Here is a 27,300-nt window from a genome sequence, read left to right as displayed (position 1 = left end):
GAGAAACACAAACATAACTTTTTTCAAAAACGCATTGTTCTCTCAAAATTTACTTATTTTGAGACAGAGTCTCACTGTGTTGTCTGGGCTAGAGTGCAGTGGCATCATCATAGCTCGCTGCAACTTCAAATGTGTGGGCTCAAATGATTCCTCAGCCTCCCAAGTAGCTGAGACCTCAGTGTGTGCCACCACACCTGGCTAATTTTTCTATTTTTATTTTTGTAGAGACAGTGTCTCACTGTGTTGTTCAGGCTGGTCTCAAACTCCTGGGCTCAAACGATCCTCCTGCCTCAGCCTCCCGAAATGTTAGGATTGTAGGTGTGAGCCACTGAGCCCGGCCATATGCTAAGTGAATTCATAACCATCGAATGACTTTTTCTTCACAATGGGATTAACCAGATTACTCCTTTTAAATTAAGTTTAGCATACAGCTGCCTCCTTACTTATTTTAAGTTTATCCTAAAGGTTTCTCCATGCATAGTGAGCTATAACCTAACTGGATGTGTACACAGACTGTAACCTACTCGTGTAACAAGTAGCCCAGCCTCAGCCAATCACAGAAGCCATACTGCAACCACTCACATGTGGCCAACTATTTATTCAGTGTTCAGATAAGGCAAATGCCAAGCTGTAACCAACTCAGATATTTTTTTTTACCTCATTTTCCTTTTCTGTAGGTCCCTTGCTTTTTCTGTCCATAAATTCTCTCTGACCACATGGCAGCACCTGAGTCTCTCTGAACCTGTTGGGATTGGGGTTGAGAGGAGCTGCCCAATTTGAGAATCATTCTTTGCTCCATTAAACTCTGTTAAATTTAATTTGTCTAAAATTTTTCTTTTTTTTATTTTTGTTTTTTCTTTTTTCTGTTTTGTAGAGACAGGGTCTCACTGTGCTCAGGCTGGTGTTGAATCCCTGAGCTCCAGCTATCCTCCTGCCTCAGCCACCCAGAGAGCTAGGATTATAGGCATTAGCCACTACACCCAGCCTAAAGTTTTTCTTTTAACCCCACTGCTTGCTTTCGGTCAAAGGAAAACATGATAGAAATGGAATAACTCCTTTTTTTAATCCTTAGGGTACCTCAGAAATTGCAGGTGGGGTGAATACCAGGTGCATAGATCTGGTAGCCTAAGACTGTGATGCTGAAAGTCCAGATAGCACATTGTATTTAATGACTGCAGGCTTGAAAATATCTTTCCATGAGTTTGTCCTCTATTGGTTCCATGCTCAAAAAATATCCTTACTGGATATTGCTAGGGAAATATAATTTAAAAAAGTCTTCTCCTGACCCAGAAAACTTCTCCACAAAGGTAGTTGAGACAGAAAAATTTTATTATTGAATTAACATTAAACCAGAATGTGTTGCGGATCACAGACAATCCACTAAAAGATTACAAAGACAGAAAGGAATCTTACCCCCTATATAGACAAGCAGATATAACCCAGTACATCATACATAGTTCGTCCTAACTTTACCTGGTAATTGGAGTGACTATCTGTGTTAGCTTATTGGCTTTATCCAGAGGAAAAACAAACTTCTCATATCTTTATGAAAAGAGAGAGTTTTGCAAACCAAAGCAGAGTGTCCACTGAAGTTAGGCTGTTACCCTCCTACTGGAATTGGGAGATAGGAGAACTGTCTCCCTTGATGTTTGCATTTCAAAAGGATGGCTCCCAGGTCCTTCTGGAAATAGTCTGAGTTGTGAGACTGATAAGAGTTTTATTTAGCCTTTATAAAGATCTGCATACATTTGAAAAGGACAAAGAAATTCTGAAAGAAAAAGAAGAGGTGGCCAGGTGCAGTGGCTCGTGCCTGTGATCTGGGCACTTTGGGAGGCTGAGGTGGCAGGATTGCTTGAGGACGGTAGTTTGAGACCAGCCTGGGCAAGATAGAGGGACCCTGTTCTCTATAAAAAATTGCAAAATTAGCTGGGCATTGTGGAGTGAATCCCCATCTCTTAAAAAAAAAAAAAAAAAGAAAAGAAAAAGAAAAAAAGAAAAGGGGGTGGAGAGAATCAAGCCTCTTATTTTTATTTGCCCTTATTTTATATATCTGAACTTGTTTAAAATTGGGTCTCTTTGAAGCACTGAAAAATTTTAGAAGCAAACAAAATTTGAAGCAATCACTTAAGCACATGAAATACCTTCATTGACCATTACCTATTAATAAGCTTAGATAATGCCAAGTTTTAAGAGACGTTATAATATGGTGATCTGGTGGTGGTGGTGGGGCTTTAGATTCTGACTCTGCTGTGTGCTCTCAATGCAGTTGTGTAACCTATGTTTTCTATCCCCCAAAGAAGGGGGGGGATAGCATCTACGACATGAGGCTATTGTCAGGATTAAATGCGATAATGCATGTAAAGTCTTAACACAAAGCCCACATTTAGTCAGTGCTCATCAATTCTTTCTTTGCTGAAATCTATTTCCCCATAAGGATTCTAAAACATTGCCTACAGTCAACAATACTGTATTGTACCCTTAAAAATTTGTTAAGAGGGTAGATCTCATGTTAAGTGCTCTTACCATTAATAAAATAAAATTAATAAATTAAATAAAATTTCAAAAAGAATAGTAAAAAGTTGATTGACTAGCCAAGGTATTACCTAAGTACTTTGTTTACAGTATAGATACAAAGATATATCACACAAAAATCTCACCTTAACCTAGGGTTCCTTATGGTAATGGTTAATGTGGCCCACTGGATTTATTAACTGGGTTTGGGTTATTTTTATTTATTTAAAATTTTATGTAAGTTATTTTTTATTTTATTTGGGTTATTTAGTGACTTATTTGATCATGAATCCAAACTGCAAGCTTTTATTTAGCTTGCTCTTTTTTTCCCTTGGAGAAAGTGGACATGAGCAATGACTGTCCAGTATAGGAGAATACCTTGGGAAATACATAGACAGATGTGAGCTGTTCTAATGGCCTGAATATCTTACTCCTGTGCTGATTGCCAGTGAGATGGACCAATTCCTCTTTATGAGGTTTTTGCTTCTTCTGTCTACTTTCCTGGACTTTTCTTAATGCTTTCTTTACCACATGAGAAAAGATTCTTCTTTTTACTATTAAGTTCCCTCTCATCTTTTCTCTGTTGCTTAATTCATTGTAAAGAAATTCCTTTTATCCTCAATACCTTCAGTGAATATTTGCTTCACCTTCTTGAACTAATAAAATATGGGTAGATCTTGAGGACCATGGTCTTCTGCAGGAGTCTCCACACATTTTGTTTGCAAATTTTTATTGGTTTTTGAGGATGCATACCATTTATATTTATTTATTTATTATATACCTACTTCTCTATATTAGTATTTATGCACATTATAAAACATACACAAAAGAGCTCTAATAAGATGAAGCAAACATTAATTTAAAATGTCTTGCTAATGGTGATGGATTCATACTACCATTAGCTAATACCTTAAGACACAATAACCACTTAGGGCCTTCTATTGTTTTCAGAAGTGGGTATACATTCACATATCAAAAAGTCAAGTTTAGGGGGCTGACTTCTTATCAGAAATATTGTCATTGTTTTTAGTTCATGATGTGGCTGATGATGTGCTCATAGTGGGAAGAGGATTTTTGAAATGCTCACTGGAATTATCTTTAATTCATGATGTTTTCCCAGAATATTTAAGCCATCCATCTATTTTTGGTTAGTTTAAACTACACAATATAATTTTAAAATTCATTTAACTGGGCTCATAGCTGCCATGAGTTGGGGCTGTCAACTTCTCTATGTCTGGAATTCCTAATATTCCCTCAAAATACCTTTTTTATCCACATATGAACCAAGTGAGGGTACTATGAAATCTGCATATTAAACATGGGCAAAACTTGATTTACTTCTTATTCAATTTAGATGAATATAAATATGAGTCCTAATATTTTCTTTCCACACCCATGGGGTACTACTGCACTAGTTCAATAGTTTATTTTTATTTTTTTCAGCACCATTGGAGGTTAATAGTTCTGTTAAGAACATTTATTGAATGCCTGTTATGTGTCATTATAAGGTTAAGTTCACAATGTACTAAAATGAATAAGATCTGAATTTTGCAGTCTAAAGCAGAGGCAGGTACACTTAAAAAGATGTAAATATAGTATAGTAGGTGCAAAAGTTATTAATGGAGGGTAAAAGATAACTTATGGGTTTTGGAAAGACTTTCTGGAAAAATGTCTGAACTGAATTTTGAAGAAAGAATAATAGTTAGCCTAGTGAAGAGAGGTGGGAAAGACATTTCATGTAACCAAGATATGAAAGCATGAAATGGCATTCAGTATTCACTGGACTTCAAATAGCCTGTTAGTCCTGAAGGAAGAGGAATAGCCAGAGAGGAAGCCAAGGATGTAGTTAGGAGCCATGGCCACATGTGCCAAAGAGCCTGGACTCTATTCAGCTGGCACTGGGAAGCCAATAAAGCTTAATAGTGAGGAGTCAGATTTGTACTTTACATAAATCTCTCCAGCTACAATATGGAGGGAGGATGGATATCAGAACACAATATAATAATCAGAATAAATTGGTCACTATAATCAAATTAATTGGTATTGAATGGGAATCAGAATAGACAGACTAGAAGAAGTAGATTGAAGTACACATGAGAATTTAATATACAACAAGAAGGATAATTCTATTCAATGAGGAAACAATAGATTATGTAATAAATAATATTGGCACAAATGGCCATTCATCTGGAAGAAAACAACAGTAGATCCCCATATTATTTTTTAAAATTTACTTAACACTTACACACACTCATAACACATACATTTATATATAAATGAAATTTAAAAATAAATTGTAGATAGACCAAATACTTAAATATTTTTAAAAAGCAATAAAAATTTTGCGAGACAAAATAAGAATTACATATACAATCAACTACAAAAGAACAGATAAACATATTTGATCATATGAAAATTAATATAATGTGTGGGCAAACATTCCCATAAACTAAGTCAATAAACCATAGTTCTAGAAAAAAATATTAATGTAGATGACATAATAAGGACGATATTTACAATGTGTTTGGTTCTCTGGCAAGCATGTGGAGTTAGGGGTGCCAAAGGTTTATTGGGAAGTAACACATAGAGAGCAAAAAGGGAGGAGAAAGAGGAGAGCCATCATTCCAGACACGACCTGACTCAACCAGCCATGCGGAAGTTGTGGAGCAAGGATTGTCTATTGCAGGAGTCCTGTGATGATGGTAATGGAGAAGAGCCTGTCTTTAGCTATCAATGCCTTGCTTATTCATTGGCTATAGGCTGTCCCAAGAAAAATGTGATCTTGGTTCAAAACTTGAGGTAGACCTTGAATAAGCAAATAGCAAAAGGTTGTCAGTGAACCATACTCCTCACATCTAGGGACTGAGTCCTTTACTAAGGCAGGATCTGAGTCTGGCAACTCCATGTTTGCCATAGGACTCTTATAAACTGACAAGAAAAAGGCGTTTGATCTAATAGGAAATTGGGCAAAGCAGATGTGTAGACAATTAACTGAAAACCAACACCAAATGATCAAGAAACATTTGAAGCAATGCTTAGTAATCTTGAAAGTGAAAATTAAAATAACAATGGAATACAGCTTTATACCTATAATGTTTTCAGAAATTAATGAGCGGCCACAATACCCATTAAGGTGGAATGTGAAGTGTTGTATTAATAGCTTTTTGGGAAAGCTATCTAGCATTATCTATTAAAAAGAGATATGCCCTTAGACACAAAAATTCTACTTCTGGGAATCTATCTTACAGAAATAAAACCACTGGTTCATAAAGATGTGTACAAAAATGATTTTTACAACACTGTTTGTAGTTGTAAAAAACTAGAAATAAGTTGAATACCTCAAATGGGGAAATGCCTGAGTTAATTATGATATATTCACACCATGGAATATTAAGCACATATTTAGAAGAATGAACTAGCTATTGCAGATGAGGTGATGGGATTTTTACTAGCCATGTTGAGTGAGAAAAGAAAGATGCAAAAGAGTATGTATAAAATTATCTCTCCCTCTTTTATTTTGGTAAATCAAACAGTGACAAAAGTATTCTTTGTTTATATACTTGAGTATATAAGGAGAGATATGTGCAAGACAGGGAAAAGAAGAATAGGAAAAAATTATACCAAAAAAGCATGCATACGATCAAATTTATGCTATAGTTTCTAAACTTAATAAAAAAGGCACTTAACTCCAGTGAGAATGGCCTTTATCAAAAAGTCCCAAAACAGTACATGTTGGCATGGATGCAGAGAGACAGGAACACTCATACACTGCTGGTGGGACTGTAAACTAGTGCAACCCCTGTGGAAAGCAATGTGGAGATACCTTAAACAGATTCAAGCAGACCTACCATTTGATCCAGCAATCCCGTTATTGGGCATCTACCCAGAAGAACAAAAGTCATTCTATAAAAAAGAACCACCTGCACCCGAATGTTTATAGAAGCACAATTCACAATTGCAAAGATGTGGATACAACCCAAATGCCCATCAATTCATGAATGGATTTGCAAAATGTGGTATATGTATACCATGGAATATTACTCAGCTATTAGAAATAATGGCGATATGACATCTGTTTGGTTCTCCTGGAGAGAGTTGGAACCCATTCTATTAAGTGAAGTATCCCAAGAATGGAAAAATAAGCACCACATGTTCTCACCAGCAAACTGGTTTCCCTGAGTGCACATTTGGGAATAACACCAATTGGGTATCGGACAGAGGTGGGGGTTGGGGGGAAGGGATGGGTGTATACCTACTTGATGAGTGCGATGCGCACTGCCTGGGGAATGGACACGCTTGAAGTTCTGATGGCGGGGGCGGATGAGGTGGAGGGAGGGGATGGGTGCATACCTACATGATGAGTGTGATGTGCACTGTCTAGGGAATGGACACAACTGAAGCTCAGACTCGGGGGATGGGGAGGCATGGGCAATATATATAGCCTGAACTTTTGTACCCTCATAATGAGCTGAAATAAAAAAAAAAATCCTTAACCTAGGAATGATCATGGTCATGGGAACATGAAATTAGAGAAGATAACACATTAATGGAAAAGGCAGCATTTTTTCCTCCTTTCTCATTCTGTCTTTGAGATTAAAGCACTGAGTTCTAAAACAATTTTATTTACCTATACTATAACATTAATAGTCAGGAAAGTTGTAAAAGAGATTGATTTTCTTACATCTTAAAAAAAAGCTGAGCACCTATCATCTTTATTAAATAGGAATATTTGGCATTTGAAAAAAAAAAGAAAGGCAGAATCAGGGGTTTATACAGCTCACATGAAAGAAGTGAGAAAAATAGGTCACAGAAATGAAGATAACTATTAATATATACAGTTTTATTGGATATATAAAAAGTTTTAGTTTTTATTAGGTTAGTAGATGCCAGGAGTATTTATTGGCTATATATAAATCAAACAGTATCTGGTCATGATGGCGTGGTTGCGGAAAGCATAGTACTTTCAGTAAACTTACATATCTGTGTCTCTCAGGAGAGGCTAGGTTATATTATATTACAGCAACAAATAACCCTCAAATCCAAGGGGCTTACAACAAAGGTTGCTTTCTGGCCTGTGTTACATGTCCATTGTAGATTGGCTTTAGCTCTATTCCATGCTACTTTCACTCAGGATTCGGCTCTTCTCTGGTGAACAATTAATCTCATGGCAGAGAAAATGAGATCATAGTTAACTTTATGCTGGCTCTTAAAGCTTCTGCTCAGAAGGGGGCTCTTCCACTCATCTTTCATTGGTCAAAACAAGTCACATGGCTGAGCCTACTGTCACTGGCATGAGGATGTATAACCCTCCCCCAGGGAGGATCAGTGAACATCCCACAGAGTAAGAAGATCTGCTTTATGACAAGGAGTGTTAATGAGTGTTTGTGATCACACTAGTGACTGTTATCAATGATTGGTGAGTGACGAGAATTAAAATGAGAAAAAAAGAGAAAATATAGTGTGTATGCTACTTTTTAATTAAATAAATGCTATTTTTCTCATCCACTGGTTATAGGTATAAGAGACACTCATTTTGACTTTGGGTTCAATCACAGATCATAAATCACCTCTTCACATTTTCAGAAAATAAACTAAAACCCTTTTAATCCCCATTTTGAAGATAGGAAAAATTAAGGTAGATGGAAGGGTAAAATTCTATTTTAACCACATATTTTATTTTTCTGAAGTTTAGAATTCACAGAAGTGTGTTGATAAGAAATGTAATGATATCACAAATCAGAAAACATATTCCTTCCTTTAGAAATGATAATCTAAAATAAGAGCATTTTGTGCTTTTTGCCTGAAGTTTTAAGTATTTGCTTATCAAAGAATCTCCTAAGTAAATTCTATCTGCAGTTATCAGTTCATTTATTAAAATTTTATTTTGGTTAGGAGAAAATTTGAAGGATGCTCTATTACCTCTTATTACACTAAATATAGTATTGTGCAATGCTTGTTACTTGTTATCCCACTTCACAAGTTAAATTAAATTTTAGTGCTTTACTACTGCTTAATATTTCAGATTTTCCTGCAACATGCTTTTTAAAAAAATTTTTTTCAAAAACAATTTTGACATTATCTGAACCATTTCACCAGTGCAATTTATGTAGAACCGAAAATGGCAAAAGTCCCAAGTGTGGTTCAACAGCTGTTCCTCCTCTACTGGGGGCTAAGAGTAGAGGCAGTTGTATCCATGGTGACCTATATGACTCAGTGAGGGTGGGAACTATGGGATTCTCACAAGGGTTAACGACAGAGCAAACACTGGCAATACAGCTTTCACCAGACATTTGGCCTCAAATAGGTTTTTTTTTTTTTTTTTTTTTTAGAAAGGGCTCATTTTTACAGCTCCTCATTTTGTAAAGCAGACAAACTTGTATTGTGCTTAACAAAAGAGCTACACACCTGAAAACTTACTCAGAACAAAAAAGGGTTTACAAAAGAACCACACTTTACTCTTGTCTTATATTTTAATTTAAAACATGCATTACAATTTTATCTTTATTCAAATATTGCACCCTGCTTCTTCCTCCCGAAAGATTTGAGGTAGAATATAACAAAGGCATATCAATAAGATTTACAAAATGGGTGTAAGAGTATACATTATGACCAAAGGAAAGGAGTGCATTAGAGAAAAAAATATGACTCTATATTTTCTTCCAATGGGCCCTGTGATTCTAAAAAGCATTAATAAATTTTATGTCTTAGCCTAAATTGGAGGCAAAAAGCCCCACCAACATGCACCAAGATTAGATTAGGGGAATATACCTGGGATTGCGGGGAGGGAAGGAGGAGCCTACTGTATATTTACTCCTGCATTGAAAGTGTCAGGCATCAGGTATATGTCTGGTTTAAAAGGTTTCTATTATAACTTGTACCTGGAAAAGATCCCAGTCGTCAAATAACAGAGAAACAAATCTTCATGGGAGCCTCCTTGATGCCATTTCAGTGGTACTTTTCATAAATGCCTCAGGCTTCTGCATCAGTGGGGCACGTAACCATGATATGTGCTCCAACTCTTAGGATCTATGTCAAAGTAAGTTAATACATAGAAAATAAATCAACACTGTCTATTTTTAAAAGACATTTGCCCTGCACTTACAGACTGTTCCCAGATGATTGACCTGGGGCTCCTGATACTGTATCTTAGCCCTTGGGGTCTACATGGGGCAATTCCTTAGGAAGACAGAGTACTGGGCATGGCATTTTGTTCTCCTGCAGGTAGTAGAGGTTTCTCAGCATCTTAAAGCAGCAGCAGTTATCAGGCATTGAAGAACATTGGCTGTAATTAAAGACTTCTTAAATGTATAGTATCACCTTTTAGTGCTTCGAAGATTTATTGAACTGGGAAATCTGAACCTATTATAAGCAATTTGTACTTCTCATTTTTGAAGGACTGTTATTATGGAGTGGAGTTGATTTTTATATTTTAGTAATTTAAATTTCTTAATTCTTAATATAAATGACAAATGAGTACCTTTCAAGAAAATAACCTGAATTTTCTAAAGAGGACATATTTAAGTTTTGCTTATCTTTTATTGACTTTGTATGTATTTACTCTACTATAATATTTACACTACAAATTATCCTACAAATTTTGTTTTCTCTCTCTCTCTTTCTTTCTTTCTTTCTTTTTTTTGAGACAGAGTCTTGCTCTGTTGCCTTGGCATGAGGGCAGTGGCATCATCATAGCTCACTGCAACTTAAAACTCTTGAGCACAGGCGATCCTCCTGCCTCAGCCTCCTGAGTAGCTGGGACTACAGGCTGGTATCACTACACCTGACTAATTTTTCTATTTTTCGTAGAGACAGGAATCTTGCTGTTGCTTAGGTTGGTCTTGAACTCTTGGCCTCAAGCAATCCTCCCACCTCGGCCTCCCAAAGTGCTAGGATTACAGGGGTGAGCCACTGGGCCTAGCCAAATTTTGGTTTCTTGAACAGCAAATTGAAATGATTATAATATGTATTGGGGAGGGCTACGACTGAAAATGAAGATACACATGACTCAACTGAAAATGCTGTATGTAATGTTCTCCGATCATGTTCAGTGCATCTTTGAACTTATCAGAACTGGCCCTTAATATCAAAATAATTTTTTCTTATACGTTTATCAATGAGATCATAATGTGTTTCCTCACACACTCTTGAATCAGTCATACTCATAGTCTGTGTTGATGACACAGAGGTAATGCTAAGAGAAGAGGTCATCCTGGCTAATGTGAGTGTTCCCAGATCTGAAGGAGTGGTTCTTCAGTCTCCAGGACAGCCACTAGATTTGCATCTTATGAGAGCTTCATGTAGCAGGAAGAAAGCATGCTTTGAAGTCACTGACTTGGACTCAAATCGTGGTTTCCTCACTTCCTAGTTGGCTCTAACTTTAAGCAAGCTACTTGACCCTTTTGATCCTTAGTTTCCTTATCTATAAAGTGGAGATCAGAATACTTCATAGAGGATTATCTAGTACATAGAAAGGAGTTATCAAACAGATAGTTCTCTTCCCCCACTGTGATTTTCTGGTAGCATATGGAAAGTCTTAATATTCTTAATGGGTTTTTCTCAATCCCAGGGTTCTGGAGTGACTTCCTGTGGCTGGAAGGATTATATTGACATATCTGGTCTTTGAGTCTGGGTTAGGTATTTTCAGGTTTGCTAGACCTTGCTTGTTTCCTATCAGTTGTCTTTTAGTCTAATTCTAGATTTCAAGTTACTCCAATTTGTAAGTGCCCCTTTTCTGGTTTTGCATCTGCTTGCTCTGGATCTGCTCTGATTTCTACTCTAAGATGGAATTCTAGGATCCTTGAGGATGAGAAGTCCTACTGTGTGGGTAGTGACAGAGCCATTCTTCTTTATCAGAGAGATTATTTTTTTTAATTGCAGGACTGCAAAGGTCCTTTGTCCGAAAATATTTATGGAGCACCTACTCTGTGCCAGGTGTGGTTCTGGGAGCTAGAGATAGAGCAATGAATAAAATCAACAAAGTCTTTATGCACATGGAGATTACATTCTACATTTCAGTGAGGCAGAGATAGGGGGCCAGTAAGACATAATATTTAAGTAAACAATTCCATGGACAGGATAGTTTATTCACAGTAATAAAATCCTGTGAGAAAACAAAACAGAACAATATGAGTGCCACGTGGCATGTGTAGGGACCTGTAGGGGCAACTTGAGATTTGTGGTTAGAGAAGGCTGTTCATTACTCTTACTCACATCCCACCTTCCCCACCCCCGCTCGTCCCCGAATTCCAATCTGCCAATCCAGTGATTGCCACTGTAACTTGGTGAAAGGTTGGGAGGCAGGAATTATACGTAATAGTTATTTGGAAAAAGGGACTGTTAATGGAGTGGTAGGAATGTTCCCACGGTTGCTGACTTAACCATATCTGACTAGTCTCTTCTTTCAGTCTTTGAAGCTGGGCCACAGAGCAGAATCTGTGCATGGGTGGGAGTAGGTACACAGGAGTAATAGGAAAAGCCTTCTGAGCTTATGCTAGAAGACAACAATATGAAAGACTTGCTAGATCAGGATCCAACTATTTTCTCAAAGCAGAATGAATTAGACAACAACCTTTATGAATACATACTCAGAGCAAAGGATTCAGAGGGTTGAGAGGGGAGGGGGCTGTGTGTGTGTGTGAGAGAGAGAAAGATACAGAGAGAATGTGTGTGTGTTTGCTTTCACATGAGGATGAGAGGGAAGGATGAAAAGGGAAAAAAGAGATAAGAGTCTAACTGGACATTGTCTAGCTGAAACATAAAACATTTTGCAAATTATATGCTGTACCTTCTGTCCTCTTTTTTTTTTTTTGAAGACCACTGACCTTAAATGTAAATAAAGTCATGCTAATTTTAATACTTTTAAAATAAATTATTATCACAATGGTATACAAACATGTAGGATGGGAAATCTTTATAAATTATATTAATATCATAGAACAAGATAATGAGTGAGATAAAGGGAATTTTATATTTCTCAAAGGACAACCCAAGAATAGAATTTTTATTAGAGTAACAAAGAAAAATGAAGCACTTACAGCAACTAAAAGAAAGTCAAATATAGTAATAACTGAATAGCAAAGAAAAAAATGATAGCCTAAAATAGGTTGTATTTGTGAGGAAGGCAAGTAAAAATATTTCCCTATATAACATAAATGGGAATTCCCTGAATTAATGGAGATGAAAGACATGTGTGGTTGTTTTAAGTCTGGGCATGCTTTTATTTCCTTCCTCTAGTCTGCAGGTTATAAAGGCAGACCGGTTGAAACGGAAACTTTCATTGAGTTACCCCTCCTGTCTTTTATATATGGGGGGGGGGGGGAGCATTTGCTGTTATATGGATGCAGTTCTCAGAATCTCACTAGAGGGTGGTGTTGGTTCTAAAACCGGAGGTGGCCACTGAACCACAGTACATTCATTGGGCTGCATTTATGTTTAAAGAGAAGGTGAAGTCAAGCCTTCTCTGTCTTCCCTAGTAGTTGGTAAAGGTCAAATCTGACACCTCCCAAGGGCCCCATCCAGTTCTGGCTGGTTGCAGCCCCAGAGGAGCCAGGTAAGGTAGCAGGAGCCAGGTAAAGTAGCGAAGAGATTACTGGAGGAGTTGGGTGGCAGATTCTAATTTCAGTTCCTGCACTAACTAGTAGACGAGGCTCCCTGGGCCTTCATCTTATCTGTCAAATAAAAGGACTGTCCTAGATGATTCCTGAATCCCCATGCATCTCTAAAATTCTGAGATTCTAACAAAATTCTTGGTCTAAAAAGCTGAAGAATTTCTCATACTCTTGGCTAGACTAAGAAACAAGTAAAATCTCAAATTATTAATAATTAAGATACAAAATTTAATGTTGTAAATGAGGTTTAATATATGAATAGATTCTAATATCGAAAAAGCCTTTAAATTAAAATGTCAAGTCTTTGTCCTACCAGGGAGTCTTTAGAGCCATTATCTGAACACTCTGTGCCTAATTTCAGTGACTTAATGCATCATCCAAAGGTATCTCTCCTCTTGGTCACCAGCTTACTGGAAATGAACAAAATATGTTTGTTTATATAGAATTATCTAGAGATAGGAGGTTGAACCATTGTCAAATAGGAATGATTTAGGATAGAGACTAAACTCCCCATCCCACTTGCACTTATCTGACTTGTATCATTTTTGGGCTTTGTTAGGAGTCATTCTCCAGAGAAATTTGGTTGGTTCAATTTCCTTTTACCCTCACCTCCCTTATCTGACTCCTCTTCCTTGTCATATTTATTCCTACTGCAGAGTGAACGTAGAATCCTTTCATGGAACTTGAAGCAAATTATGGAACTCCAGCATCCCAGTAAGCCCTAGTTTATGTCTGCATGGACTTGACTTCTAAGGATTGGCCTGAGAACCTGCAGTGAACACCTCACCTTGTGAAGCTTCATTCTGTGACCCCAAACGCTTTGACATTAATACTCAGCACCCCCTTTTCTTCCAGTTGCTTTGTTTTGCCGACGGTTTCCTTCCCCCACCCTCCTCCCACCACCTCGGATTTTGTTGCATCTTCAGACTCTTTTCGCAAATCTAAACTTCCTAAAATATACACGGAGCGCGTGCGGGTGCGCACACGCGCGCGTACACCCTAGCTCGAGTACACGAGCCCCGCCGGGCCGGCTCCCAGTTACGGAACACATTCCATTCTTCGCGCTCGGGCACACCCCTCCGCAGGGAGGATTGGTCGGGCAGACCCCCCAGTCGGCGAGGCAGGCTCCTAAGAGGCCCAGACGCCTGCCAATCCCCACGGGCTGTCAAAACAAGTCTCCCTCCCTGTCACAACAGAGCGGAGTGGAGGCCGCCGCCGCCGCCGCCGCCGCCGCACTTCCTGGGGCCGCGGCGCTGCAGTCTGCGGGCAGGTGGCGGGTGCGCCTGGCTGCAGTCGCCCAGCTCCGGCCCCCCTCGGGCCACGCGCGTCCGGGCTTCGGAGGCCGGCTGGCTGGGCGCCCGGTGCCTTTTGTCTGGCGTAGAGCGGGCGTTTGCATCACATTTCGGATACCTCCTTCTCTTTTTCGCCTCTCCTTCTCCCTCCCGCTCACATCTCCTGCCTACTCCCGCCACCGGCCCCCGCCGGACTGCTAGCCTCCTGGACCAAAGCCTGAGGACATCTCTGCCCGAGCGATGCCCCCTCTCCAGAAAGTTGCCGCCGCCGCCGCTGCCGCCACCGCCGCCGCCGAGCGGTGAAACAAAGTCTGGCGGGGCCGCCTCCCGGTGCACGAGCGCACCCGTGCCCAGCGGCTGGGCTCTGCTGCCGGGCGTCCCGTCTCTCCCGGGGGAGCCCGAAACGCGCCGGGCCATGGCCGAGGGCGCGGCCGGCAGGGAGGGTCCAGGGCCGACCGATGTGGCTGGGGGCGAAGAAGACCCCCGAGTGGGCCCAGACGCCGCCGGAGACTGCGCGGCGGCGGCCGCTGGGGGCAGGATGAGAGACCGTCGCAGCGGGGTCGCACTGCCGAGCGCCGTGGGGGCCCCAGCGGACAGCGAGGCTGGCCTCCTGGAGGCTGCACGGGCGACCCCCCGGCGCAGCAGCATCATCAAGGTAAGGGAAGCTGCGCCGCTCCAGGAGCGTGGGTGTTGGTGGTGGGCGGGTTGGGGACCCGGGCAGGATGTACTGTGTCCGGAGGCATCGCTAGCTCGGCATTGTTTTCTCCCACCTCCTTCATTGCCAAACCTTCCTTCCTCGTCCGGCGGTTCCCAGACTCAGCTCTTAGCCATGAAAAGCAGAAGTGACTTTTTTTCCCCTGACAGCAGAGGAAAAAGTTCCGCTCTGCGTCTTTGCGTTTTGATGGATGCTTTCCCTCATTTTCTCTACAAGCTTCACTAAACCATTGATGGAAGGAGGAAGGGAGGACTCAGGATAAATGCAGACCCATGGATGGTTGTGCACTACTTTACAGCGAAGGATTAGCTTTTCCCATACAGTAAAGGAAATGCCCAGCTTACTCTCAAGTGAAAAAAAAAAATCCTCTCTAGACTCAAACACTCCTGAAATACCAAGACGCGTCAACTTTCTGGGTAGGCAGGCAGAGTTTTCAGTGGACCTTGCAGCACAGTAAAGAGGCTGGAAGAGCCCCAGGTTTTTGCGCTGCGGGAAGCATAACTGGAAAGCAGTCAATTTCCCAAGCATTATCCCTGGTCCTTGTGGTTACCACCACATCAGGGAAAATGCTTCCTGACCCCCTAACCACTCCACTGGATTTCTATCCATCCATTTAGGAAGCAATTTGCAAACCTCTCATCCCCTTTCTCTTTCTGCCTTCCACTTGGGGCTTGTTTCCTCTGAGATTTCATCCTTTGGGTGCATGACTTTGGGGTAAGGTTCTTTGGGGTAAGAACCCTTGCACAAGCTCTGGAAAAGTGCCTCAGCATAAATATATTTGAGTAATCATGTGCATGTGAGATTAAAATTGATCTTGGTGAAGCAATCAGTATGAAACTGTATACACCCCCCCCCCAATAGTGACAGTGAAAGATAGACTTGGAACTACTTACTGTTCAATTTACTGGGTGTGCTAATACATTCAAAACCAGTGCTCAGGGTTAAGCTGTGTACCTGCTACATAATGCATGTCTTTCCTCGAGCTTCCAGCGGCCAGTGGAGGTACGCTGCACCACCTAGTACATCCCCCTAGGTCCAGGTATGGTCTTTTTCCCAACTCTGACACATGGAAGTTTCAAATCCATGCAGAGATTTCTATATTAAAAGCAGAGTGGATGTTAATTGCAAATGACTTGTAGTTTCAGTTATTTTGCGGCTTTTTGATTATGTGAAAGGGAGTGTTCTATTCCAGGTATGAATTTGGATAAAAGGGAAATTACCACTTTTTTTTTTAACACACAGATCAGAAAGCATTTTGTATTGAAACTTAAAAAGCATCACAAGTGGGAAACATTGATACTACCTGTGGGCCTGTGCGTATAAAACAGGCTCTGCAAGATAGTTTAAAGTATATGATTATAAAGAGCTGTGGGCTTTATCATGCTGTAAAAAAATAAAAGTATTATACAAATTCTTGTAACTAAGTTTGCTACTTTTAAATTATACAGTGCTGACATATTCTCAGAAGAATTCTTGCTGAGTAATAGTGCCTCTTATTTTGAAGTTTCTTTTTGTAACAAAAAAGGAGGGAGACTACAGACTGTCAATTTCATCTTTCCCTTATTTAATAGTAAATTAAACAAATGCTTAGTAAATGTCCTTTAAAATTAAAGATATGAGAAAATAAAGTGAAATATTATTTTACATTAGATTTTATCAAAAAAGCAAAAAATCAAATGTTATAAAGGAGTATGAAGGGAAGACCCCCAGCCATTTCATACTCCCACTTACGTAGGCTACCCCAATTCTATTAACACTTACGTACTTCTAAAATGTTCTATGCATATGTAAGCATATGTATTTATATGTATCTATGATCAACTATTGAAGCTCCTGATTTATACATAAAATCTGGATAGTTATACAGGCCTCATAGCTTCAAATTTGCTTCGGACATTTTTGATACCTAGAGGGTTGTCTGAGGTCATTGTGATGAACAAATTAATCTTTAAGGATATCCTGGCATTGGGCAGCAGTCATTGGGGTCTGTCCCCAGAGGTCTTCGTTCCCTTCAGGGGGGCAAAAATGCAGGTGGTGGGCTCTGTTCCACTCCCTCTCTGAGATCAAGAACCTTTCTGTTGACATCTTGAATCTGCTGCTCCATCCTTTGTTCACTTTAATGTAGTAAGAATGAGAGTTTCTAAAAAGGTCTAGATCATATAAGAAGTACATAGAACATGTTCTACATTGAGAGAAAATGCATTCTTCATAGTTTTGGCAAGAGTTTTTTTTATTTGGCATTTAAACATACTAAAAAAAGAAAGGCTTTAGTATATTTTATATTAGTCAAAATATTAAATGCTATTCCAAATATCCATAGTGCAGTAATAATTGATATTCATGATCATAACTCTGAGCCACTGAAAGGTTGTGAATCATCAAATATTAAATTATTTTCAGCTCAATTTAGGGTATTGTTTCAGAATAGTGCATTCCTTTATCCTGCCAAAAACAGACTGTCTTGTATATTAATAAAAGGAATGTTTTCAGTAAATTTACCCTCCCTAATTTGTGAAAACATGTGTTTAGTTGAGAAAACAATTTTCTTCAGAGCTGATGAAAACAATGACAACATTTATCTGTACACATCTTCAGAAATTCTTTCTACTGTCATTGTGTTTCTTCCCCTATATAACCAGTCCTGGGCTTTAAAAGATTTGATGTGAGAATTAAACTGGTTCTCTTCAATCTGTCTTTTTTCTCTTTTTCTATGTGATCGTTTCAACAGCATTGACATTGATAAATTATGCATATTTTTTGGTAAGTGCATTGTTAGATACCCCAATAATGCAATAGAGTTCATCTTAATTTCTTTTTGATGACTTGTGGTTTGAAAACACAAGTTAGGTACATGCAGGATTGATATATCTGACAGTTGTTTACAATTGTGCATTTGAATATATTTCTAATTAAGAAATTGGACCATTTTTCTATCTAGTATTTGATATCATACTTATAATATTTAAAATATTTAACATTTTAGATTATAGTTTATAGCTCTATAACTCTATAATGTTCTGGAAATAGGAAGTAGCAGAGCTTATTCCCTATACTAGATGGTGGGAACTAAAATACATACATGTTTTAAACATATGATTAAATGTTGATTTTTCTTCCATTATATGTAATGTATTGACAAGTTATACTTTTTTCCATTTCCTTTTGATTCTACTTAAGTATGAATTCTCTACACAAAAAAGAATAGAAATTGTCACTTGGATTTCACGGACGTGGGTATGTGGGATGAAGATAGGAGTTGGGAATGAGCAGCTAAAGTAATGATTAACTTGGGTATTGTTCATGTCTCATTTTATATCATGGCCAGTCTCATGTTCATTGTGTGCTAGTGTACTGAGTTTCTGAGCTGCAGCCTCAAAGATGTACCTTGGGTACCAGCTGACCCATATCAAAATTATGGCTCTCTTCAGAGGTGCAAGGGAATGGAATTCACATTAAGTGCCTCCTACTATGAGTCATATACTAAACTAGGAGCTTTCATACATTTTATCACTTAATCCTCACAGGAAACTCTCTAAAGTAGGGAAGGGAAGCACAGAGAGCTACTGTTAAAATGTGGAGTAAGGATTCAAAGCCACGTCTGCTTAACTCCAGGGTTTGTGTTCTTGTGCTGGCTCTCAGATGAAGGAAGTCCACAATCTATGAACAATTTTTAAGGTTAGAAACAACCTGAACACATAAGACAGCAGCGGAAGAGTATGAATCTTGGGTCCCAAGATTTGTGAGGTAAATTATCCTTTCTCTGCCCTTCTCCCCCCAAATCCAGAACATCTAGAGCTACGCAACTTTAGAAAGGGATTGCAACCTCTCCTGTCTTTGGCCATTTTGTTAGGCCTGTGCTGTATTTGAATAGGCAGAGCAATTTGGCAGGTGTTCTGCTTGGTGTCAATATAGGAAGCTCACATCTGTTGTTTTACACCAGGCCCACTTCCCCCATGCCCCAGCAGACAATAAAGTTTGTGAAGGGTTATATTCTCTTTTTAGGCTGATATTCAGAGGAAACAAATACCTGGGGCATAGGAATAGGTATTATTTTAGGGGAGTGAGAAAACAGGAGATCTTCATGTGGGGCAGTGAAAGCATTTTTTTTTAAATAGAGAGTTATGAAGGGAAATCAAATGTGATTGAAAAATTACTTAAAAATGTTAGGCACACTATGAATTATATAGGCTTTGTAGATTGACCTGGGAATTAACCAGCATTTATAGACTTCTTTTCCCTCTACAAATACGTGTTAAAAGTTCCAAATAAGCAACTTATGGATGACTTTTGGAAAAACATCTGATTGTGCAGAGGAGCTGGCCAGCCTTTACTATAAGGGGTACCGTGACTGTACCCTGGCAGTTTCATTTGGGGTTCTTCTCCTGAAGTGTGATTCAGCTGTGTAAATAGCATTGAACCTCTTAGGTGGATTTGGTTTATTATCCCAGCAACTTCAGTTAGAATGTTTACTTTCTCTGAAATTACCATAGAAACATGGTGGCGTTTCACCTTAGGAGTGGGTGCTTCTAATTGCGGTGCCTTCTGATGTGATTTCTTATAGCACCTCTCAAGAGAATTAGGAATAAACTTCAGGTAAAGAGCCTTGTCATACTTTGATGAAAGGTTTTAGAAGTGCCTGTTGATTATTGTTTGCTACTACTATTAGAAGTCACACTATTTGTTTTCTCTTTTGAAAAATATATTAAAGTTAAAAAAGTATAAGTTAATTACATAGCCATTGAGGGGTTGAACACACATTGTGATTAAGACTGAATACTTGTTTTTCCAGTCTTTCCCTTTTTACAATGGAGAAAATAGGTAATTAAATTTTGTACAGTTAAATGTCAATTGAACATTTATTGCCAAGTAACACCTCAGGCACAGGAGGGTGTTATGAAAAGTCATCAGGAGACGGCTGACTTTACCTTGGTGCTGCTGAACAAACAATTCATTAGCTGGTTCTAGGCAATGTCAGAGCAACTGATTAGGCAGCAGCCCAAGAGTCGCTCAATGAAAGAATTGCGGCAGTCTTCCCCGCTCCCTCATTCATTTCTGTTCAGCTTTAATAACCGTGAATATTAAAAATAACTCCATGTTCAGCAGCAATGTCCAAGCTGAGATATGCAGAGCATTGTATATTTATAAAAACTATCCAACTTTAAATGACTAAACAGAAGTAAGAAGCATGAGTAAAGCCACTTTTTGAGTTTCCCATTGAGATCTCAGCACCTGTAAATGAACCACTGGTTATAAGATAAAGAGAATAATTTGATTGTCTTTAAATCTAAGGTAATAGATCAGTAAACCTTATTATAGTGAAACCTGTCAGTTCTGCAAAATCTCATATTTTGACAAGTGTTTTAATGTTAAAAAAGGTTTATTTTGTCGAATATTATTCACCTCTGTATACTAGTTCATCTCTGTATTCTAGTTTCTATAATAGGGTACAATAGATAAGAATTTATTGTAAATAATGATTATATTAAACTGATAATAACAGGACCAAATGGCCAACTTCTATGAACAGCAGTTGGTCTTGTTTTAAGTATTGGCCAATGTATTGTGTATTTCACCTAACATTGATGGCAACAAAATCATAGTAGTACAAAATATTGGAATAGTTCCTTTCATTTAAAATTGGATTTGATTTGTAGTTTTATTTGTAACATCTTATGTAGATGTGTTTAAGAGAGATATAATCTAGTTTATTTTCACCAGTGCCATTTTAACTTACTTCATTAATAATCAATCTAGCATTATTTTGAGAAAAGTAAGATTGTACATAGTAAGTAGAAAAGAACCATCATTTAAACTATCATTATCACTCCAGAAAGAAGAAAGTCAAGTTAATTTTGAAAACACTACGATCCACCCCAAAACAACATAAAACTAAACTACTTTAATGTGTTTAGTTTCCAAATATTTGTTAATTTTTATTTGTAAATTTAAGATAGTGTATAGCTATTATAGGCAAGGGTTTTGTGTTTGTCCTTAACCATACAACTTTGTATTCAAAAGTTTAAAATACCTTTGAAAGATAATATCTGCTTTGTTAATTCTTTCATGCTGACCTTTTTCAAGGGCCTTTTAAAAGATGCTAAGTCTATACTAAGCACAGACTAAGCCCAGGCTATATGTATAAGTAGGCAAACTTGCATTATTTATATGGTACAAAATCATAGTCAGAAATGTTGAGATTGTGATGCTACTGAGTATTTAGAAAATCAGAGATACTCTAATTCAGAACACCTTCCCTGTGAGACATTGAGGGAGAGATGAATACGCGAAGAAGACAAAAAGAGACAAAAGACAAAATAAACCTTTTTACTTTGTTAAAATACTTGTCAATGTTTTGTTTAATGTTAGCTGGGACCAAAATTACAGCATAGAACTCTGGAAAGCTGGACCTGACCATAGTATATAGGCACTTTTCCCTAAGGCTCAGAAGACTTCAAACCAAAGCAGGCCAAATAGCGTGTGTGTCCTACCTCTTAGATCTGACAGCTGGCGATGAGGATGGTCTAATCAGGGAACACCCACTAGGGCCAGAGAATAAGGAGTCAGGGACACTGCAGCAGGAGGAGAATGTGTTTCCCCTCGAAGCCTCCTTTGGCTCAGGCTGGGTTAATGTCTGGCTCAGGAAAAGGGACTGTCTGAATAGTGACCTGCCCTGCTCCTCTTACAGGTCAGCCCTGATTGTTGGGTTGAGGAGGAGAGAGAGAGGAGACTACACAGTAGGTGCACTCTGACCACTCTCTCATTTGAAAGAGTCACCCCATAAAACATAGCCCAGTCAATGTCCTTGAACTTGCAGTTTCTTAATCATTGATAATCACTAATTTTTGGAGGTGGTAGTGGGGTGGAGGGGAGGGAATGGAGCCTTGTGCTCCCCCTAGAGACTGACATACAAGATGCAAAATCATCTTCAGCATTTGGTGAACTCCAGTTTTGAATACTGTGGAATTATTGATTTCATACCATAATTAAATGTTATATATTTAGAAATGTTATTAATAATTAAATAACTTTCTTTTTATGTTTACTTTGATAGATAAAACACACAGTAACATCTTGAAGAGGTTTTCCTACTGAGAAATTTCCTTTCTGATAATAGCAAATGCTTATGTAATATGTATTGAGTCTGGCATTGTTCTGAGCACTTCATGTGTATTAAATAATTTAATCCTCACAGTAACCATATGAGATGAGTATTATTATTACCTCAATTTTTACAGATGGTGAGATGTTAAGTGACTTGCCCAAGGTCACACACATAGCTAGTAAATACAGAGCCAGAAAGTGAGTCCAAATAGTGTAGCTCCAGAGCTTGCTTTTTAATCTTTATGCTATATATCCTCTCAAATAGTATTGATTTACACCTAAGCTGGTGTAGATGAAATAGCAGATTTTTTTTTGTTACCTTAAACACTTAAGTTCAGCTGACAAATCAAAAAGAAACGATTTTGAAAACAGTGTTGGGAAATTCTCTCAAAGATTATTGAATATACTTTCCCTCCCTCAGTTTCGTAGCCTTTCACATAAAATACTCATGACTTTACATTAATATTGTATTCCATTTTCCTTTGAGAGGAGTGGGACTCCTGTTAGTATGACATACCTAGTATTATTGTGCTTTGCTTGATTGTATTTTGCAGATATAGCATTTTTTACAAATTGAAGGTTTGTGGCAACCCTGCATGGAACAAGTCTCTTGGCACCATTTGTCCAACAGCATGTGCTCACTTTGTATCTCTGTGTCACATTTCAATAATTCTCATAATATTTCAAACTTTTTCATTATTGTTATCTGTTATGGTGATCTATTATCAGTGATCTTTTTTCTTTTCTTTTTTTTGAGACAGAGTCTCACTCTGTTGCCCCAAGTAGAGTGTAGTGGCCTTATCATAGCTCACTGTAACCTCAAACTCCTGGGCTTAAGAAATCCTGCTGTCTCACCCTCCTGAGTAGCTGAGACTACAGGCTTGAACCACCACGCTTGTCTAATTTTTCTATTTTTTGTAGAGATGGGGTCTCACTCTTGCTCAGACTGATCTTGAGCTCCTGAGCTCAAACAATTTGGCCTCCTAGGGTGCTAAGATTACAGGTGTGAGCCACCACACCCAGCCTATCAGTGATCTTTGATGTTACTATTGTAATTGTTTTGCGGCACCACAAACCATGCCCATATGAGGCCGGTAAACTTAATTGATACATATGTGTATTCTGACTGCTCCACTGACCTGTTGTTCCACCATCTCTCTTCCTTTTCTCAGGCTTCCCTATTCCCTGAGACAGAACAATATTGAAATTAGTTCAGTTAATAAGCCTATCGTGCCCTCAGAGTGTTTGAGTGAAAGGAAGAGTCATACATCTCTCACTTTAAATCAAAGCTAGAAATGATTAAGCTTAGTGAGGAAGGTGTGTCAAAAGTTGAGATAGGCTGAAAGCGAGGCCTCTTGTGCCAAAGTTAGCCAAGTTGTGAATGCAAAGGAAAAATCCTGGAAGGAAATTAAAAGTGCTACTCCTTTCTTGCTGAAGAAAAGGCAGGAAAAATAAATAAATAAGTGGGGGGAAAAAAAAACAGTGCTACTCCAGGGAACACACAAATGATAACAAAGTAAAACAGCCTTATTGATGATAGAAAGTTTTTAGTGCTATGAATAGAAGATCAAACCAGCCACAATATTCCTTTAAGCCAAAGCCTAATCCCAAGTAGGGCCCTAACTCTCTTCAATTCTATGAAGGCTGAGAGAGGTGAGAAAGCTTCAGAAGAAAAGTTTAAAACTAACAGAGGTTAGTTCATGAGGTTTAAGGAAAGAAACAATCTCCGTAATATAAAAATGCAAAGTATTATAGCAAGTGCTGATGGAGAAGCAGCAGCAATTTATCCAGATGATCTAGCTAAGATCAGTAATGGTGGATAAACTAAATAACAGATTTTTAATGTAGACAAAACAGCCTTTTATTGGAAGAAGATGCCATCTAGGACTTTCATAGCTAGAGAGAAGTCAATGACTGGCTTCAAAGGACAGGCTGACTCTCTTGTTAGGGGCTAGTGCAGCTGGTGACTTTACATTGAAGTCAGTGCTCATTTACCATTCCCCAAATCCTAGGGCCCTTAAGATTTATGCTAAATCTACTCTCCCTGTGCTCTAGAAATGAAACAACAAAGCCTGATGACAGCACATCTGTTTATAGTATGGTATACTAAATATTTTAGGCCCATTGTTGAGACCTACTGCTCAGGAAAAAGATTCCTTTCAAAATATTACTGCTCATTGACAATGCACCTGGTCACTCAAAAACTTTGATGCAGATGTACAAGAAGATTAATGTTGTTTTAATGCCTGCTAACACAACAGTGATTTTGTAGCCTATGGATCAAGGAGTGATTTTGACTTTCAAGTCCTATTATTTAAAAAAATACGTATTGTAAGGCTATGGTTGCTATAGATAGTGATTCCTCTGGTGCATCTGGGCAAAGTAAATTGAGAACTTTCTGGAAAGGATTCACTATTCTAGATGCCATTAAGAACATTTGTGATTTATGAGTGGAGGTCAAAATAGCAACATGAACAGGAACTTGAAAGAAGTTGATTCTAAACCTCACAGATGAATTGGAGGGGTTCAAGACTTCAGTCGAGGAAGTCACTGCAGATGTGGTGGAAACAACAGGAGAACTAGTATTATCAGTGCAGCCTGAAGATGTGCCTGAATTGCTTCCATCTCATAATAAAACTTGAATGGATGAGGAGTTTCTTCCTATGAATAAGCAAAGAAAGTAGTTTCTTGAGATGGGATCTACTCCTGGTGAAGATGCTGTGAACATTGTTGAAATGACAACAAAGGACTTAGAATATTATGTAAACCTAGCTGATAAAGCAGTGGCAGGTTTGAGAGGATTGACTCTAATTTTGAGAGAAGTTCTACTGTGGGTAAAATGCTATCAAACAGCATCACATGCTATAGAGACATCTTTTGGGAAAGGAAGAGTCAATTAATGAGGCAAACTTCATTGTCTTATTTTAAGAAATTGCCACAGCCACCCCAACTTTTAGCAACCACCATCCTGATCAGTCAGCAGCCACCAACATCAAGGCAAGACCCTCCACCAGCAAAAAGATTATGACTTGCTGAAGGCTCAGATGATTGTTCGCACTTTTTAGCAATAAAGTATTTTTAAATTAAGGTGTACACATTGTGTTTTGACACATCATACTATTGTATACTTACTAGACTACAGTATGATGTAAACATAACTTTTATAGGTATGCTTGTATATTTTTATTCTTTGACTGAAGTTAGCATCTTTACCATGAAGCAAGAGTTTATGATCCAACTTTGATATAAATTATATAAGCTAAGGATGGACTGTTACTTAATTATTGCAACCTGATATGATTTATGATATAGTTTGATAGTTTTGTCTCCCAGCATCAATAAATCAACAAGGAGTATTTGAGTTTCCAATCTAAGGAAGTTGCAATTTTGTCAAGTAGTAGTGGATATGATGCTTTATGATGGAGATTTCTTTACAATTAGCTCTGTAGTAAGTATAGTGCCTAACACATAGGAGGAGTTCAGTAAATGTTTGTCAAATTCCATTAAACTGAAAGTCTGTCTGATCACAAGGAAATGAACTCCTTGTTTTTGGTAGGACTTTTGAAGTCAATCTGTAGGAAGTCCAAATATATGATTATGTCATGAAATTATTGTCCTTGTGGCTGCTTTATCATATTAAAGGCAATGAGTCCATTCTGCTGTGCAAAGATACAGTATCATACAGTATCAAATGGTACCCAGAGGTTTGTCCTCATCATGTGGAGGCTGGGTAGGTGTTAAAGGTACAGTCAGCTCTCTTATTGAGACCCTTGTTCATCAGTTTTAATTATCTATCTGCAGTTATGTTAAATTAGTAAAAGGATATAGGTCTTTGACCTTCTCTCTCCCTCTCTCTCTCCTATCGCAGCATTTGCACAATAAAGTATTTGGTCACATTCTCTTATAGTGAATTTTTTTTGGCAAAAAAAAAAAAAAAAATGGCTTCTCCCAAACATCTGAAACTTAAAAAATTTTTTTCCCTAATACTTTCTCATGTTCAGCTAGTGTGGGATCAAGCTAGTTTTATGATAAATATAGTGGTGTGTGTGTGTGTGTGTGTGTGTTTGTGTACACTTGTGCTAGGCACATTGGAAGTCAGAAGCCTCAATAGCAGGTAACCTTTTGATCCCCAGCTTTCTGTGCTACAGCTGGGATGATGGTCTTTATCCAAAGACACGTTCAGCAGAAAAATAACTGCATGGTCAGTGAGAAGCTGCACTCAGAAGTGTTATCAGTTAAGTTTGACCAGAAGTTGAGGTTTCTGGAAGGAGGAGAAAAGAGAAAGGGAAGGATCAAGGTGTGCCAGAGGGGAATTGAGTCAGATGGCACCATATTTGTAAATGGGTTGAATAAGTGGCTCCACAGATGTTCTTTACCTCCATCATTCTGCCAGAAGTGGTACATTTTGGAATTCTTTGTTTTTGGATTTTGATTGCTTTTGGTTCTTCCGGAGAGGCTTTTAACTAATGGGCACCTCACGTCTTAACACACTTACCAGTAATTGCTGGACACAAAGCTTTTTGAGTCTACAGATTCCTGGGAAGCATCAAGGTACGATTGGTCTGGGTTGTTGGTGTGGATGCTTGGCATTAAAGATAAGCTGTCTACTTTGCTAGTCCCAGCCCTAGGAGAGTCCAGGGAGAGTCTTCATGGTTGCACCCTCAGTGTGATAGATTTACCAATACAGAGAAATGGCTTCTGACAAACACATCATCACAGAAGTTAGTGTAATAGGATAGAAATGGTTGTGAGTGCTGGAATTAGCCACCACAGCTTAAAACAAAAGGCTCTAAGTATCCACGTTTTCATGAAACTACCCCCTTCACCTTACTTAGAGGCAGCCTCCATTGCCTTCACTGCTTCTCTTGCCCACAGCCCTTCCCCCAGCCTAAATAAGGGAGGACTGGGAGAGAAAAGGTGGCCTTGGAGCGGGAATTATGGTTCCTAAAGAGAGCCTGTCTCTTCCATTTACCTCATTGTGAGGGGAAAGAGATCATGACCCTTTCTGAGGTTGAGAGAGAAAGGACTCAAGAAATGATTTTTTTGAGTATAAGTTTGGACAGTTAATGGTGTG

General features: G+C 38.6%; 1 protein-coding gene across 1 annotated transcript in view; it reads left to right on the top strand.

Annotated features, from left to right (window-relative positions):
- The first annotated feature begins 14,825 nt into the window (after positions 1–14,825).
- PLCL1 (phospholipase C like 1 (inactive)) overlaps positions 14,826–27,300 on the top strand; it is a 300,618-nt gene continuing 288,143 nt past the window's right edge. The window contains exon 1 of the mRNA XM_069468909.1: positions 14,826–15,065. Within this exon, the coding sequence (XP_069325010.1) occupies positions 14,826–15,065 (240 nt within the window). The remainder of the gene's footprint in view (positions 15,066–27,300) is intronic.

The sequence above is a fragment of the Eulemur rufifrons genome, chromosome 1 (genome assembly GCF_041146395.1).
Source record: "Eulemur rufifrons isolate Redbay chromosome 1, OSU_ERuf_1, whole genome shotgun sequence".
NCBI classification, from domain to species: Eukaryota; Metazoa; Chordata; class Mammalia; order Primates; family Lemuridae; genus Eulemur; species Eulemur rufifrons.
The sequence above is the reverse complement of the archived record's forward strand: the minus strand, read 5'-3'. Positions and strand labels throughout refer to the sequence as shown.